This window comes from Pipistrellus kuhlii, unplaced genomic scaffold (assembly GCF_014108245.1).
Source record: "Pipistrellus kuhlii isolate mPipKuh1 unplaced genomic scaffold, mPipKuh1.p scaffold_m20_p_24, whole genome shotgun sequence".
Taxonomy (NCBI): Eukaryota; Metazoa; Chordata; class Mammalia; order Chiroptera; family Vespertilionidae; genus Pipistrellus; species Pipistrellus kuhlii.
This window is the reverse complement of record NW_023425523.1, coordinates 6908473-6926942: the sequence shown is the minus strand read 5'-3', so window position 1 is coordinate 6926942 and position 18470 is coordinate 6908473. Positions and strand designations below refer to the sequence as shown.

General features: G+C 48.3%; 1 protein-coding gene and 1 long non-coding RNA gene across 2 annotated transcripts in view; one reads left to right on the top strand and one right to left on the bottom strand.

Annotated features, from left to right (window-relative positions):
• The window catches only part of COL11A1 (collagen type XI alpha 1 chain), a 146215-nt gene extending 131017 nt beyond the window's left edge, over positions 1-15198 (bottom strand). The window contains exon 1 of the mRNA XM_036452783.2: positions 14704-15198. Coding sequence (XP_036308676.1) covers positions 14704-14809 — 106 coding nt within the window. The 5' untranslated portion in view covers positions 14810-15198. The remainder of the gene's footprint in view (positions 1-14703) is intronic.
• LOC123652986 lies at positions 13211-14571 on the top strand. The gene is made up of 3 exons (XR_006742588.1): positions 13211-13545; positions 13841-13873; positions 14233-14571. It is a non-coding gene; the product is annotated as an uncharacterized LOC123652986 (long non-coding RNA).
• Positions 15199-18470: the final 3272 nt, after the last annotated feature.

Here is an 18470-nt window from a genome sequence, read left to right as displayed (position 1 = left end):
CATTTTAAGCCTATGTTTAGAGAATATATTTCCTACAGAAAACAATATGAAAATAACAAATATAAGCATCCCAAGGCTCAAGTTTTTAATGGGCATCTTGAAAAAAAATGAGTTTTTTACATTCAAATAAAGAATAGCATCAAATTGAGAATGACTTGGACAATGACAATAGGAAGCAGAATCCTGGAGTTTTAGCAATTTTATGGTTAATTTAACCAAACCAAACACCTAACAAGCCTATTGGAACTAGCATTTCAGAAAAGGATTAAATATAAATGCACAACTCTGTGAAAATGCCATTAAAAAAAAAAAAACAGTTACATAAGGAAATTCAAAACTGGAAAGGTCACGGGGAAAAATACACAGTGAAATTAAGTGTGTGGCAAAAGTAGGTTTACAGTTGTTCCTATGGGAAATAATAAAATCCATTACAACACAAGAATAAACTCTTGTGTTTCACATACACCTGTAAACCTACTTTTATATATATATATATATATATATATATATATATATATATATATATATGTTTTTATTGATTTTAGAGAGACGGAGAGGAAGAAAGAGGAACATCATCAACAGGCTGCCTCCAACACACCCCCTACTGGAAGTTGAGCCTGAAACCCTGGCATATGCCCTGACTGGGAATCAAAACCGGGACCTTTAGGTGCATAGGACTATGCCCAACTCACTGAGCCACACCAGCCAGGGCTGTAAACCCACTCTTGCCCCAGCCTGTGTTTTGAAGCGGAATTAATGGAGAGTGAATCCCATCAACATCAATTGCAGTCACAGCCCATTTTGTTGAGAATTTTTTTCTAACTCGGAGATATCCAGAAGTTGGGAGAAAACCACAAAACCCAGAGCCTGAGAGTCAGCACTGACCGGAATGACACATGGATGTGCTTTATCAGCGTGTTCATTTCCCTGACGGCATTTCTTCTGTCACTGCTTTCTCCGCCTCCGCCTTGGCGTATCTCCCATCTGTTCCTAGATAACTCCCATCACTGCTCTGCTGAGTCAGGAGACCAAGTACCAACTTCAGGCCCACATCGACACAACTAGAACCACAAAACAACTGAGCCTGTGTGAACCCATCAACTAAGCAAAGTGATTTATGTATCATGAGGAACGAGGCAGCCATGTTGACTATGACTAAATACGTAAAATGAAATGAAAAGCCGTGGGAGTCATTTGGGTAATAAATATGGCCTACAGGCTTCCCAAGTAATTTAAGGCAATGTTTGTACTCCAAAATTATCTCATTCTCCATTTTATGTATCGATAAATTTAAATAGGACATTACTTTTTATAGGTGACAAATATTCGATTAGCACAAAGGAGAAAAATAAATCAGTGAATAAGTATAAGAAAGGTTGCAGAGGAATGGATATCAAATAAGAAAGATAAAGCTCCAATAGGAAGAGGATGTTTGAGCACAGTCTAGAAAGGCCTCAGAAGTGCCTGGTGTTGTTGGTTTTTTTGGTTTGTTTGTTTTATTTTTAGATAAGCTCTTATTGATCTCAGAGAGAGGAAGAGGGAGGGAGAGAAACATCAATGATTAAAGAGAAAAATTGATTTGCTGCCTCCTGTGCTGGGGATCGGGCCTGAAACCTGGGCATGTGCCCTGATCCAGAATAGAGCCGTGACCTCTTGGTTCATGGATGGATCGCTCAACCAATGAGGCACACTATCTGGGCAACCCTGCTGTTTTTACTGAAAGGCATTCTGAGCAAAAGGAACTTGAGACAGCCATAGGCCCAGATGCTGGAGGAAATGCAAGGAGACAAGTATGTCTTCAGCAAAGGGAACAAAAAAAGTATAAGGGATGAGGTCAGAGAAACAAGGACAAGAGCATAGATCCTGTGGGATCAAGGTGTTAAAGGCCGATTGGGTAGATCCTGTGGGATCAAGGTGTTGGGATTTTATTCCAGCTGAGATGGAAAAGCCCTGGGAGTTGAGGAGATGGGAGTCACATGAACCAACTGATTTTCTAGACCCCACTATGGCTCTGTGTTGAGAATGGACTGTGGGAGCACCAAAGTGGAATCAGAGAGCAGCCAGGAAGCCATTGCAATCTCCTATGTGTCAAACGGTGTGATCTTGGATGGAGAGATCAAGTACTCGGTGAGGGTGTAGATGTTCTGAACATGGGGAGACCAGGAGATGCTGACAGGCTGGGCGTGGAGGAGGAGAGAAAAGGAGCCTGAGCTGCCTCTGGGTGTTTTAGGTCAAACATCATGACTGAGACTATTGTCATCAGCTGAGAAGGGGAAGGTGACGAGAGGAGCAGGTTTCAGGGGGTCGTTCTGCAGTTGGGTTCCAGAAGGCTAATTTTGAGACGCCTTCATAAATGCCTTTGGAAATAGCTGGATAGGCAGGGGAGTGAGTATATGAGTCTGAGGTTCAAGAAAAGATCTGGGGTAGAAATAAAACTAAGGATGTGGACAGTCTGTCAATGTTATCGAAAGCTATAATTAGCTTAATGATATGGTTATTTTAACACTTTATTCTTCATTATGACTTAAAACTATATGTATAATAATAAATACTTTTTGTTCTCTCAAGTAACCAGTCTAGAGATTGTGGTCACTATATTAATCCTCAGAGACAAGAAGGACTGTTTACAATTTCTGACCTACAGCATGCTATCATTTGGGTTATACCGAGAACAAGGTTGAACAATGCTGGGTTATCTCTTTGCTTATAATGGATTTTATCAATGTGTCCACACATTCGGGTAACACAGTCCCCCCAAAATAGGAGGATTATTCATTCATATTTTTTTCAAGTCTCTGAGGGCCATCAAGTGTGACTTCCACGTGCTAACTGTCAAGAGGGTTGGCTCTACTGTGGGTTGGCTATCCCAGAAAAAGCAGCCTGGCCCCAGTCCGGCTTATTAGAGGATATACAGGCGCAATCAACTGGAACCACCTGGTATGGTGCCCACCCTGCCAACTTAGCACCACCACCTGTGGTTTTTAATTAGTCACGTGATTCCAGAAAAGTCTATCCAGATGGTCTTGTGTTATATGGCCTCAGCCCACTCTGCTACCTCAGCCCTCTCCTAGGGACAGACATCCTCCCGGACTGACCTCCTGCCTTCCATGTAGTCACGGCCCCCACTGCAGCACCCCGAAGAGTGTCCTTTGATTTTCATGGTTATTGAGCGGCCTCCATCTTGAACTGTCTCTTATCATAAATGCTTCCAGGAAGTGTAAGTTGAAAGTAGAAATAACATCCCAACTCTGACAACGTTTTATTTGAAAAGTAATGGCATTTCTGATTTCTAAGTGGCCAAAGTTAGGAACACATTTATTATAAAACAGAGTTATATGTCCAATCCAACCGTGTGATGGTAACGTTGAAGAGAGCGGTTCACATTGACATGTATTCCACCAGCTGCCAGGAGAGGAAGGGCTTTTGGGAAAGCACCATCTGGGCCACAGTTGATCTCCTCACATCCGTTTTTGCAGAGCCGCTGCTGTTAGACAGCAGGAGACTTACTGATGGTGTGATTTGCGCGTCGCAAATAAATAACCTTTCGCTGGCTCCCGGTGCCCTGTCCAGAAGCGAGGCACAAGCCCGCTTCACGTCCATGTCTTTCCTGTGACAGAAGGTCTGTCCACCCCTGACTGTGTATGAAATGACCTGTGGAGCCTCGTGAAACACCGCTCAGCCTCCGTGCAAAATTGCCTGCGTGGAGACCCACAGGGATGGACAGGAATGATGGTTAGAGGCAGCCGGGCCGCTTCCCCATCTTCCTGCCTCAGTGGCACTGCCGCATCAGGAGCGTGTTAATGCAGTCAGCCGATGTGCATTGCCCGTCTGCCGTGCTGCAGGGAGGGAGCTCGAGGCCAGATTGCTTATACAGATTAAAAAGATGCTTTCCTTTTAGAGCCGATGCTCTGTGATGAGTACGCCAGCTTGGAGGGAATCCCCTGTGCTGTGCGATGTCCTGTAAGGTCACCCACCCCAGGCTTGTTGGTTGAGGAGAGGTATTCCTCGGGAGCTACTGCCTAAATGCTACTCGAGGAAAAAGCAATGGTGAGCAGGTGGGCAGTGTTCAAGGTGCAGATCCTAGCTTGCTTGGAGGCAAAAAAGAGATGGATGTTTACAGCAAATCAGCAAAAATCTGTTTAATACACTTCTGTAGACACTGGCAGTGATTGATGTACATAATCTCATATCACAACTCAGGTCTTAAATTAGGTTATTGAAGAGCAATTATCTCTAACACCTTCACTCCATTCAGCAAAGACTTACCTAATGCTTACCACGTGACAGTAGCTGTTCTATGTGCTTGCAACACACTCAATAAAACAGATAAAGATACCTATGCTGGTGGTCTTATTTTTTAAATATATTTTTATTGAATTTTAGAGAAAGAAAGGGAGAGGGGTGGGTAGAGCAATAGAAACATCAATGAGAGAGAAACATCACTGGGCTGCCTCCTGCATTCCCCTTACTGGAGATGGAGCCTTAATGCAGGTATGTGTCCTGACCAGGAATCAGTTGGTGACCTCTTAATTCATGGGACAATGCTCAACCACTGAGCACACCGGCCAGGCCCTATGCTAGTGATTTTAGTGTGAAATTGCAATGGATAGAAATAGAATATAAAAAATATATACAGTCTTCCAAAAACACTTCTACAACCACTATCTATCAATCATATTGAGCACTTGAAACTATATACTCCTTGCTTAAAGATGGTACTTCGTAATAGAATTATACGTGTAATTTACAAATTACTTTCTAACATGAAGAATGTTTACTAAAATAATTATAAAGCAATAAATACAGATGGGCTGCTCTAATAGTTATTAAATACAATCAGACAATCCCTAATAGCATACAAAACAGATAAAAAGCTCAAAAATGAGTATGTGCTAGAAATTTTCCCAATTATTACTTTTATAGATCTCTTTCTTGGTTTAACATTCCTGTTCACCAGTAGGCAAGTGAAATGATGATTTATGTTGGGGCCAAAGCAAAAACACCACTCCCTATGTTTCCCCCACCCCCCCTTCTCTCAGATTACCACGTTAGAACAAACAGAACAAACGACAGTCCAACAGTAGCTTTAAATATTCAGAGGCATCTTTGGAGAGAAAGCGTAAAACGATTTGCCAGATGCAAAAAGCTATAGAGAAGGTCTAACGCACTCATTTCTAGAGCATAAAGGGAAAGGGGTGCGGGCTGATGACTGCTAACAGCAGGACAGGCAGCATCCCTCCCACCACTCCAAGACCCCTGGGTTTTCACCTGTGCCAGCCCGCGGGCAAAGCGAGAAGATAATTAATAATCTAATTAGTGGCTGTGTCACATGCTGTGTATTCTGGCATCTTGGTAGACACCGGGGGACAGAAATAAAACCAAACCACACTCACTAATTCCCAGCAACTCCTAGAGCAAGGGTAACATATGAATGATTTTTAAGATAATGAAAATGTGGTGTTTTCCCCCCAAAAATCAATAGGCATCTTTCAGTTTCATTCTCCCAGGAGGTGACATTCCAAGCAGCTTCTAGAGAATCAGATCTGACACCTTCACACTGAAGGGAATAAGCATGCTCCTATACATCAGCCCCCAGAGTGGAATAAGCCCGGTGTTCCATGCAGTGAGTCCTGCTTAGAACAGGAAGCAGTTTGCAAGAGTCCCTGTGACTTCACTCAACCAAGCCAACCCCAGTCTAACGCCAACAGGTTCACAGCTGTCTTTCATCAAAGGAGCAAAACGACAGGAGCTTGCTCTGAGCAACCCCCCTTTGTGTTTCCACCAGCATTAGGACCTAGGTGGGTCCATAAATAATAGCAGTGACCTGGCCTCCACCATGGAATTCTGTGTTCAGGCGGAGCAGCTGCCTGATACAACACCCCCCTCCCCCAGGACCTCTCCTCTATCTCCTCGGCAGCACTGAAGTTCTGCACACAAATGGCATCCTGTGGACTGGGGTGCAGCTGCACGCACCATGTTCGTCTTAGACCTCGCGGTGCCATAATCATAACTCAGGGAGGCTGAGGAGAAGCCTTGGGACACACGATGACATCCACCTGGGCCGTGATCCGAAGCAAGGTTGTTGTGGGTGCAAACCCCGGTCCTGTCCCAGAGGAGCTGTGTGACCTCAGGCAAGTAACTAACCTCTCTGTTGACTTCCTCGTGGGTGAAAGGAAGATTTTAATCTTAGGGTACTTCCAGGGCAGTTGTCAGAATGGAATGAGAGTGAATATGGAAAGAGCTTACACAATGAGCATGCGCACACAGTGTTGGCCCTTACTGTGATGTGTATCTGCCTGGGGATAGGACGCTGCAGTTCAGCCTTATTTCTTTTTCTTTATTTTTATTTTTAATATATACTGTTACTGATTTCAGAGAGGAAGGATACGGGAGAAAGAGAAACATCAATGATGAGAGAGAATCATGGATAGGCTGCCTCCTGCACGCCCCATACTGGGGTGGTTAACCATGGCTGATGCTCAGGGTAGATGGGGGTGGGGTGGGAAGTGGTCATGAACCCTGACATTTGGAGGGACCATTCTGAAGGGCACACTGACTCCTGCTGCTGCTGTCTGGTCAACACAGTGATCCTCAGAACCAGCCAGACAGGTTGAAGGCTCATCAGCGCTCAGAGAGTCCTGGCGGCAGGCAGCAGGCTGAGCTCCACAGCCAGGGCCCTGCCAGAGAGAGAAGGCGGGGCGCGCCCTGGTGCTATGGCTCCTCTCTGCAGAGCTGTCCAAGCCACAGGGACACACGCGTCCGGGAGCCTCTCAGCAGCTTCGCTGGGAATTACAACAGGCGCCCTTTCAGGAAACGGTGCAAAGCTGAGCGAGGCAGGAGAGCCAAGTGCCTCCTGCAGTCCAAGGTTCACTCCTTCGTGCCCGGATGTCAGGCCCCCTTCAGACAGAGGAAGGAAGCGTCTGGTGACACCCTATGCGCTTTGGGTTCTGTGAATAGGTCCCTGTACAGTGCGGGGCCCATTCAGGAGCAATTAAATTTGGTTAAAATGAGAAAGAAATGCTTTTTAAGGAGAGAGAGAGAGAGAGAGAGGGAAAAAAAAGAGAAGGTTTGAGGGGATTGCAAAAGTTGATTGTGCTCAAGCACTTTGACACAGGTTTGGTTTAGTTCTCAATTATCCAGTCGTATTTAAGCTGGCCTCTTACTCTGAAATATGATAACCTTTCTTTTCTCTGGGTTCTTTCTCCCAAATTAATAGCACTGTCTCTAATTCCACGCGCAGCAAGCAAAGAGTTTGTTTTACCAGATAACAGTAGGCCTGGGGATCGGCCAATGTCTAAAGAGCCACTGGCCAACTCCATGGCAGGCCCGGGACTGTAACTGATAAATAGACAGTCCTGGCGAAATCACTTTAAAATTGACTTTCATCTACTCTCGCAGCTGCTATTATTCAGAGTGGAATCCAACACAACCGAAAGCAAAAATGAACAAACACATGGACCTATAAAAATTAAACCATATTACGATTTCGAAAAGAAGAAATAACTGTATTTGACGCGTTCTGACATGGGAGGCAGTTTGAAATGAAAACGACAACAACGAAACACAACCCTTAGGTTCTGAATTAAATTTGAGATTAGAAGAAAAAAAAAGTCCAAAAGTAAGGAAGGCATCGTCGCACTCTAAAAGCTACCCTGAAAACTGCATTGAAAGTTGACTCTTGGGTGAGAGAATGTAGGGACCATGGCAACATTTTATAGCCTCTGTGTGTACCTCTCTTTCTTCTTTGCTAAGGAACAAAACTTCAATGGTCAAGGAAAAGAAAAGGTTGGTTTCCTCTCAGCGCTCCCAGCTCAGCTCACGTTTCCCCAGAATTAAAGGAGGGAAGTGAAGGAGTAAAAGCCGAAACGACAGGCTCTCAGGCCTTGAATTCCTAATGATCCCACCACCCACCCCTCATCATTCTCCAAGGGAGGAGGAAAGAAAAGTGCACTTAGGGCACAAGAGAATCCTGGCCTTTGCAGACCTAGATGCAATCATTAACAGGTATGCAAAACGGTGGGGCAGGCTTGGCACTTACAAAGCCCTGTGTGTGAGTGACCTGTTAGGTACACTAGAAGTATAATTGGCTTCCATGGAGTCTTCCCAGGAGCCTAAGGACAGGTACTGCTTTTCCCTAAATACAGGAAAAGGCTACCTGTGGTGGACATACGAACTCTGCCATGATGTCGCCAGCAGGACAAATATTATGGTTGCCCATTAACAGTGAGTACTTCCACCTGGCTGGCATGGCTCCATGGTTGAGTGTTAACCTATGAACCAGGAGGTTACAGTTCCATTCCTGATCAGGGCATATCTCCCGGTTGTAGACTCATCCCCAGGAGGGGGTGTGCAGGAGGCAGCAGATCAATGATTCTCGCTCATCATTAATGCTTCTATCTCTCTATCCCTCTCCCTTCTTCTCTAAAATAAACTATATATATATATATTTATTTTTTTTTTTTAAAGAGTGAGTACTTCCTTACAAACTAGCCCTCTATGTATCTATTCCTGAGGTAGAAGGTGTTCTGTTGTTTCAGATATTTAGACAATCCAAAGGAGCAACTTTAATTAGAATGAGCACTGATAAGTGCTTTCATCTTATTTTTCCAAGTTTGACCCCTTGTTTTTTAAAAAGAGATTGTTTATGAAACATACAACCCATATCAAGTAATAATCAATTCGTTATCTGCCTTAATAAAAGTCATATAATTTATCCTATCTAATAAAGAGGGAATATGCTAATTGACCATCACTCCATCACAAAGATGGCTGAACCCACAGCTGAGGCCAAGTTACCATAAGGAGCCTTAACAAGCAATCAGCAAGGACCTGAGGCTATGCCTCCCTCACCCCCATGGGGCTTGACAGGGGACCTCAGGCTGCGCACCCCACCCGGCAGGGCTTGACAGGGGATATCAGGTCACACTCACTGCCCTGACATCAGGCTGGGGGACCTCAGGCCACATCCCTTGCCCCAGTGCCAGGCCAGGGGCCCTGAGGTGATGCCCCCCCCCCCCAACCTGGTGGGGCTTGACAGGGGACCTCAGCCCGTGCCCCCCACCCAACAGGGCTTGATGGAGGACCTCAAGGTACAACCCCAGTGCTGAGTTGGGGGAACTCAGGCCATGTCCCCCATCTGGTGGGGCTTGATGGAGGACCTCAAGGCATGTCCCCCATCCTGATCTGGGCTGGGGGGACCTCAGGCCACGCCCCCCACCCTGGCACCAAGCCAGGGGACCTGAGGCTATGCCCCTGCCAGCACGGCTTGACCAATGTAGGACTGGCCAGGTCTGGATATAGCCCCATTGCGGGGGGGGGGGGGGGGGGGCGCGCGTGGGGTTGGGGGGGGGGGGGGAAAGCAGCCGAGTCTGGGTCTCATACAATTTTGAGGTGCATGTGAGTGGGTGGGGACTTGACTCTGGGTCCTGTGATGTGCCCCAGACTCTGACAGGAGGAAGGTTTTCATATACATTTTACTAATTTTCTTTCATCTCTAACAATTCTATTGTAGAGAAAGGGCAAATAGCAATATTAAATAATTTCCTCTAATTAATCCCCTTTTAATGGGCATGAATTTCTTGTTCCAGGTCACTAGTATAATATACTAGAGGCCTGGTACATGGAATTCATGCATGGGAGGGGGGTGTCCCTCAGCCCACCCTACACCCTCTCCAATCTGGGACATCCCTCTCACAATCCAGGACTGCTGGCTCCTAACCACTCGCCTGCCTGCCTGCCTGATTGTCCCTAACCGATTCTGCCTGCCAGCCTGATTGCCCCTAACTGCTCCCCTGCCAGCCTGGTTGCCCCCAACTGTCCTCCCCATAGGACCGGTTGCACCCAACTGCCCTCCCCTGCTGGCCTGTTCACCCCCAACTGCCTTCCACTGCAGCCTTATCACCCACTACTGACCTCCTCTGCTGGCCTGTTTGCCCCCAACTGCCCTCTCAACAGCCATCTTGTGGTGGCCGTCTTGTGATAATGTCGCACATGACGCCACCAAGGCTTTTATTATATAGGATATATCATCCAATCAACATAAAATCAACATGAAAAGCATAGAAATCTGACATGATTTGCCTTATGTGAAATACATATATAATTTTCTAGGCTTCTTCAAAATTCAAATTTGTACCTGCCTCTCCAGTAACAACTCTAGAGAGGATCAATACTATAATCTTAATCCAGCCACAAATACTTACAAAATATACTTTACAAACTATTATGCTTTCCATTCTGCTACAGATAATCTTATATAATCAGATAATGAAGCATAGTAACAATACAGCTAAACAAAAATCACCTTCCTCTGATCTTAGGAAGTTGAGGAATTTTTAAATCCATCCTATTACTACTTCCTCTCCACTTTTAAATCAGTCCTTCTCACTAAACCCATCTTTTCACTAAGCACTTCAGCGCATACATTTAAGTCATTCTGTAAAGGCTCAGATTACTATTTTGTAGTTATTTATTACAAATCATCACTATTGCAGATCTTCCCCCACTCATTTAGAAAAACCAGGGCTAGGATAAGAATGTTTTTTTATGAGAAAGAGTATTCAGCTAACCACTTTTCTGTGCCTCAGTTTCCTTGCAGTAAAGTAAGAAGGTGGTATATGAGAAGGTGACATTATTATTTCTATAATAATTTCTGTCTAGCATTCCCTTAAAAATCCCTTAAAAGACACCTTTTTCTTTTTATTACAGACACTGTCAGCCAAATTTGACTGGAGTCCATTTGTTATTATTAAATAGGACTCAGTTCAGTAAATTAACCAGAGTGAAGATCATTTGTCCCAGAATAGGAACAAATTAAAAAAAAAAAAAAAAAAAAAAAAAAAAAAAAAAAAAAAGCAGAGGAAGTACTTAGATTTTTTTTTTTTATTTATAGGAAACCTACCTACAAGTCTGAAAAGGGGTTCCTAGTTGCCTTGCTATGTTTTAGGAATAATTTAACATGAATGATGTGCTCCTTCTAATTTAGTCACAAAGACAGACAAATATAGAACCTAAAAAAATAATAAATACCTGTGAGCAATCATGCTATCTAAATATATACATTTCTCATTTTACAACTTTTTGATTTTGTCTGCAATGATCAGAATATATTCAGAGAGTGATTTTGATAAAGTAGACTCTGTCAAGTATTGATTATGGTATCAACAGTCAGTTTAAGATATCAATACACTTAATTGAAGACACGTGGTCAGTTTTGTGAACGTGTCCCTAATTCCTTCTTGTGCATATGCCAGCCAACCCGAGGCTAGCTGTGCACACCATGCAGGATGACGCTTCTTGGAAGATACCAACTCTTCCTTATTGTTTCTCTAGTGCACACTGTCCATTTTGAACAGAAAGTAACAAACGAAGAGACATTATTAGTACTCCTCACGGACACTGCACTGACTATCGGAAGTATATCTGATCTCTGAGCTGGTTTCTGATTAAGCAACCACAAGCCCCAGCTAGATCTCTTTGCAAAGATGGATCAGCTGGGCCGCGGGAGCCAGCACCATTTCACCTGCTGATCCCGGGCACTCAAGACAACACCCAGCTGCAGGGCACACTGCCCGCGGCGAGAAGCTCTGGGAGTTTCTCATAAAATGAATCCACTTCTTGCAAGAACAGGCTTGGCTTCACCACCAAAGATCGAATCCCATATTAATTAGCAAAACATGATTCAATTCGATGCTATTTTTCTTGGTACTTAATCGTACCTTCACTCATTTCTAAAACCCTTAAATACCTCCTATCTTAGCACCACCAGAGAGTCTGAGGAAACCTCCAGTCCTGTCTATAAAATGTAACGAGCTGACGGACAGAGAAACCCCTTATATCTCTGAGATGAAACATTTACGTTAACCACATGCTAAAAATGGAAGCTAATGTAAATGAATATATTATCAAACTCTTTTGTGCTGGATCATAATAAATACCACACATTTAGAATGAGCATGTTAAAGATCACCAAGGGGTAAGGTTTCTATGTGCCAAGTAAAATGATGCCTGTGTGAGAGCTTAAATTTTCTTTGAATCCATCCATCCCGGAACTTTTCTCTGTAAGCTAGATGCTTCAGGGTCCTAACTACGCTTCCTGCTGGGTCGGATGTATTATAAACCCGTAACTCTTGAAGGCTTTACTATTTTTAATCCCAGGAATGTCAGTTTTAGATGAAAACAGGCTGCTTTAAGTCATCTTTGGGTCAAGCGACCCAATCACACCGCTGCATCTCTGAGAAATCGATACATCAGAGTATAATTCTAGCACATGACACTCTTACTTAGAAACTGGAACAAAATCGTACTCACTGTTCACTCACCGGCACACCTAAAGACCAGTCTGAGAAGGGGACACTGGGTTCATGTCCCCCCCGTGTGACGGTTCAGGCCAGTGTTTCAGGCACTAATATACTACTGGGTCCTTTCGGAAGTTTATTAAGAAGCTAGAATGCCCACCAGTCGGTTGAAATCATTATCTAGCTTCCCACTACGCAGCAAGCACCTAGCACCTTAGTGGTTGAAGGAATATCATTTACAACACGACCGTCTAAGCTAGGGGTGTCGAACTCAATCAGAGAAGGGGCCAAAATCTAAAATCCAGCCTAAATCTCGGGCCGAATGGTTTACTGAACAGTCATAAACTGTCATTGTGATGGAAACGCAGCGGAGTGCAGTGATGACAGCGCGGTGCGGGCCACATTGCAAGGCCTGGCGGGACGGATTTGGCCCGCGGGCCTTGTGTTTGACACATGTGGTCTAAGCCATCACAGAACTTTCAAGACAGTTCATCAGCAAGGACAGGCAGAACAACATGTTCTGTGCACTTGGCTACGTCTTACATCACTTGGCTTTATAATAACAGGGAAGGTTCTTTTTCCATCAGGATTGGCTGTGGTACCCGGATGTTTAAAAGTGTTTCAGGTAAGTAGCTGAATGTGGGGCTGTGACCCCTCTGATGTCCATGGGGCTTTAAGGAAAAGAACCCTACATCTCCAACCCTGAATGCCTACAATGGCATCCTTGAGTTTATATTTCACCTTTCACTGAAGAAAGCTTGAGTGTCTGTATTTTTTAAAAAATAAATAGGTGCCTGTAGAATACTTTTGTGATGGCATATCCCTTCCTCCTTAAGGAGTGAGGATTTTAAGAAGTAGATGCTCCATATAATAAACAAAACCAGCAGAGGGCAGAATGGCGAATCCAGCTGGGGACTAGGTACCCAAGGCAGAATGCAAACTTGGGGTGGATTCCATTTCCAAAGACTCTGCTCTGTATCCTTGGAAAGGGAGGAGGGGAAGAATAGACATCCTTGGCATCACTTCTTTAAAGCGCAACTAGGGTCCTCCGAGGCGCGGACTGTCTGCCTTGGGACAAGTCCCCGCGTGGAGGAGGCATCCACGCCACGCGGCCCGCTCGCTGCCGGGGAAGGTGGAGGCCAGCGCGTGGGGAGGGAACACAGACCTGGTGTCCAGGAGTGCGGCCCTCCGGGAGCCCCACCGCCCATCAGGCAGAACTCAGATCTTGGCACCCTCTGGCCAGACTCAGGTTTCTGCTAAAGCTTGCGCATTGGGGGCTGACAATTCCTTCCTCCCTCCGCCAAGCCTCGCCACCCTCCTCCTCACCCCGCTGCCCCTGCGCTTTGAACAAAGCTGGCTTTTCTACTCGCAGCACTCCGGCGGGCTCCCGCCAGCCAGCCAGCCAGCCAGCCGAGTCCATGGCACCTAACGGACCAAGCGCTCCGCGGGGAGGGCGGGGGCAGGGGCGGGGGGGGGGGGGGGGGGGGAGGAGGGAAGTCGCTCTCCCTCCCCGGGTTCTGACAGGGCTGCGGTCTTCCCGACAGGTCAGCTCATGGAACAGCGGCGGCTGGTGCCACGTAGGAACTTTTCCTTACCTCTCTCCTCCCGCCCCACCCGCGCCCCCTCCCCGCCCTTCCCAAGCCTAGGCCTCCGCCCCCAGCCCGTTCGCCGGGCCAGTTTCATCATTCTCCGTGAGAACTGCACGTCCGACCTGCAAGAAGTGGGGAGTGGGAGTCCTGGTGGAGAGCCTTCTCCCGAGTTGCCACCCCGTCCCTAAGAACCTGCCACTTCCCCACTGAAAATCTCCCCCAAATGCCCCCCCCACACACACACACGTGTTCTGTCTTCTCGATTCACCAGCATCCCCCCTGCCTCCCGCCCCTGTCTCTCATAGCCCCGAAAGGAGGAAAACAGCCCGTTTCTCACTTTATTCCAGACAAAGAACTTCACCAGGCTCCCTTGAGCCTCTTTCTCTGTATTTTCGGCTCAGCTCGGCCCTAAATAAAGATCCTTCCACTCACTGGGATCTGGAAGAGCCAGAAGACGTGCGGGCTGGGGGCCGGGCTGGAACAAAAGCCTGCACAAGTGCCCTTGTGTGCAGGTAACATGTCCCCTCTCCTCCAAGGCTCTGGCCGCGGCCGGGCACCTCCGCGGGCTCCGCGCTGACAGATCTGTGTCCCCGCTACCGCTTCTCCCCTTACCGGCCCGCCTACACCCGCCTCGCCCTCCGGCCCGAGCTTCCAACCTGGCGGTGGCAGCCGCAATCTGGATCTTATTTGGGAGGATGGTTTCTTGGGGGGCCTGGGGGGCGCCTGGGCAGGGGGAGGGGGAGGGGCGCAGAATGAGATCGCCGGACGGACGGATGGCGATCGCCCTCCTCCCCCAGTCCCAGCCCCCGCGGTCTTACCTCCTCTGACCTCCCGGGGCTGGGCGAGGAAGGTCAGCGCCAGGGTGGTGACGGCCAGGTCCCAGGGCCACCGTCTCGTCTTCCAGCGGGAGGGCCACCGCTCCATCTCCGCGCCCCGCACTCGCCGCCGCTGGGAGCTCGCCCCGCCGCCCACCAGCCCGCGACCCGCACCCGCTCCGCGTCCCTTCCAGGTGGCGCAGGCTGTTCGCTACACAGCCATCGGGAAGGAGCAGGCAGCAAAAAAATTTAAAAAAAAATTAAATTTAAAAAAATCAAAGGGCTTTTTCTTTTCGAATTGGATGGCGTTCTTGCTTCCTTCCTGTCCCCCGGCCCCCCTCTTCTCCCTCTCGCTCGGCCCCCGCCGGCCGGGACCCTCCGATCCGTCCTCCGCGGGGCCCTGCCTTCACTCTGGAGGCGGGCGAGGGGCTTCCTCCAAAAGCCCGAGACGACTGCGGGCCCCTAAAGGCTGCATGCCGTCAGGGGGCCGGGCGAGGGCTCCGGGCAGCCCCCTCCCCCGCCCACTCCCCGGCGCCCCCCGCCCCGGCCCGGCCCCGCGCGAAACTGACAAGCCGGCCGCGCGCGGCGCCCAATCACACGCCGCGCGCGCGGCCCGAGCCCGCCCCCTCGGCCCGGCCCCGCGACCGCGGCTGGAGCAAGCCCGGCCCCCGGCCCCCGGCCCCCTCCCTCCGCCGGCCCCGGAGCGGCGGGGGGCGCGCTGGGCTCCCGCGCCCCGGGAATGAAAGGAATGGCCGGGGAGCCCGGAGCGCGCGGAGTGTTCAAGGAGCTTCTGTGTTCCACAAAATCAGCCACTTGTCTCCCCGGCCCGTCCGCTCGCCCCGGGTCGGCGGCGGGGGAGGGGAGGAGCCCGCGGCGGGTCCCCACCCCGCTGGAGTGCGGGCTGGCTGCAGGCGTAACCTTATCCCCGGGCACAGATCTGCAGCTTCCAGCAGACCCGGGACCTGGGACCTGGGACCGGCGGGCTCAGGCTCCGCGGACTCCCCGACGTGTGTTGTTGGGCTGTTTTTACACCGAGATTTAGAAGGAGGGGCTCAAAGTGAGATGGAGGCACCCACACAGGTCAAGGCATCCATGGTTTTCAAGGCAAGCTGTCCGCTGGGACCTGAAGTGGACAGGTGTCTCTCTGAACTGCCTCAGTTCGGCAGGGGCTCCACTGAGAGGCTGGGGACTCTGATCGGAGGCAGGGCGAGGAAGAGCCGCGAGATGCAGGGGCGCTGACAGTGAGCGCCTGGGCAATCCAGCCCACTCTGTCCTCGTCCCCGTGAGAGGGTAGAATGGGAGGAGAAAACACCTGGAGAGCAACCAGCAAAAGGCCTCCGGAGCTGGAACCATGGCCCTGCACAGTGAACCATGGGGGGTAGGGGTTGGGGGATGGAAGGGTGTCTCAGGTCCTTCTACACCCTTGCACAGAGGAACCCGCTTACACCTTGGATACAGATTCCCTGACTCGCCTCCTCCCCCCCCCCCCCACCCCTTCCCAAGTCTAAAATATGGCTTCCTGTTGGCTCCTCCTGTTCCTTATTTCCTAAGGTGTCTCTCTCCAGTTTGCTGGACCAGAGCCCAGCAAGGTGCCAGCATACAATTAGGCACTCAACAGAGGCCTGTTGAATGGATGAATGGCTGTCCCCGCGGACAGAGGCTGGCAGCTTTGGCCAGGACCTGGGCTGAGTAGTTAAGATACCTCAGTGTAAGAATCCCCAACTCCGTTTACGAGGCCCACTTGTCCACTCATCTTTCGGAAACAAATCTCTGTTCGTTTTGGAACTAGACCTCGTGACCCATCAGATGAAGCAGGTGCTCTAGTTATGTGGTGTAAGAGTTGGAAGGTGCGCAGAGAAGAGAGTGAGGCCCAAGATGGGATTCACAACATGCACAGGAGGCCATACATGTGAAATGAGGAGAGTCACTAACAACGCCTTCGATGGGGCAGTCACTCTCAGTGGCAAAGAACCATTCCCATATCGAGAAGGTGACTTCTTACTTTATATTAGGGGTGCTGCCGGAAGCATGTGTGGGATGCTTATGTCAGCTACAGAGACGTATCAGCAACCAGCTTCTTGGATGATGACCTCAAGTCGCTAATTGAATAAAATGATTCAAAATCAGAGTGTGTTTGAAATTGGAATGCATGGTTAACAAATGAAAAGTTTATGGTGGGAACTTAGGTCAATTTAATACAACCTTCATTATCCTTCATCTCTTCAAAATGAAAAAAAAAAAATGCGTGTGTTTTTGCCGTGTCCACACTTTTTTGAGACCCTATTTTCCTATCCAATACTTTGTCCATTTGTAAACTTATTCTAAAAGTCATCCCTTACATGCAAACTGGTGAAATTGCAATGTTTGGATAGACATATCTGTGAGATTGCCAAAATGGGAGACCCACTCAATGGCTAGAGAGAGTCACTTGGTTTGTAGGAACGTGCCAACTGGTGTTTCGAATTGTTTCTCCGTCCCTGTCCTGATGGATGGAGCATTTTGAGGCCTGACACTGTCCCAGAAGGTGAGAAATGAGGCAGTCAGCCTAGCAAGCCCCGCCTTCTAGTCACATCTCAGGCCTTCTCGCCACTGAAAGGGTCCTTTCGGCAAAGGGACGTGGGTGAAATGAGCCATTACTACCTTCAGCTCGCTGTACTCTGTGGTCTAAATTCCTCTGGCCCCAGCCCAGCGACGCATAACCTGGGTCTGAATTGACGCCTCTGGGAGGAAATATAGTAGATTCATAGGAAGGAATATTAATGGTGCCCAATCCCGCTAGCCTGTAGCTAGCAGCCAGATCTAGAGCCCAGGAACCTACCTGCCCATGGGTGTCCAGGAGATGAACTCATGGAGAGGGAAGTTATTGCCAAACAAGAGATGGAGGACAGGGCCCGGCCACTGTGACTCAATGGTGGAGCGTCTATCTATGAACCAGAAGGTCAAGGTTCAACTCCCTGTCAGGACACATTGCTGGGTTGCAGGCTCCATCCCCAGTGCGGGGCGTGCAGGAGCAGCCGATCAATGATTCTCTCTCATCATTGGTGTTTCTCTATCCCTTTCTCTCTGAAATCAATAAAAGATATGTTTTTGTTTTTGTTTTTTAAGAGAGAAATGGAGGATGGGGAAGCGGAAGAGACCTCACCACCTTCGACTTGGCATGGCTTACTTTCCAGGGGCAGTTTCCCAGCCACCTTTCAGCCTGTCCTTGTTCATTGTTTACCCATAAATTCAAAGGTAATAAAATGTGATGGTTTCCTGACAGTCTTTAATCCACAACACAATTAGCTCTATGACACTTCCTACTTGGGCCTGTTATAAACAGTGTCTGAAGGACTTGCACGGCTTTCTTTGCAGAATTCATTCTGGCTGCAAGCCGTGCAGAAAACAAGATGGAAAGAGTTTAAAGAAAAAACAGTGGCTTCCGTGGGAGCAGTGCTCTATGTTGGCTTCTCTGCACTGGCTTGTCAGGGATGCTGAGAGTCAGCTGATGACTGATTGGGAGGTCCCGTTAGGGAAGTTGAATGTTCTGGACAATTTTCTGAGCTCACGGAGTTTTACATGGGGAAGAGCCACCAGATGCCCCTCCAGGTCTTCAATATCTAGGCATGGGGGGGACACAGAGTCAGAACCAACGTTTAAACATGGAGACCTTAATGACCAAGCTGGGGCTGGAGAGAGCTTGCGCGTGGGTGGATGCTCCCATACAGAGTGATGAAATAGGGGAGGTGGAGAGGACTCCCTAAGGAAACATGGAGCTGGGCCCTCCTGCC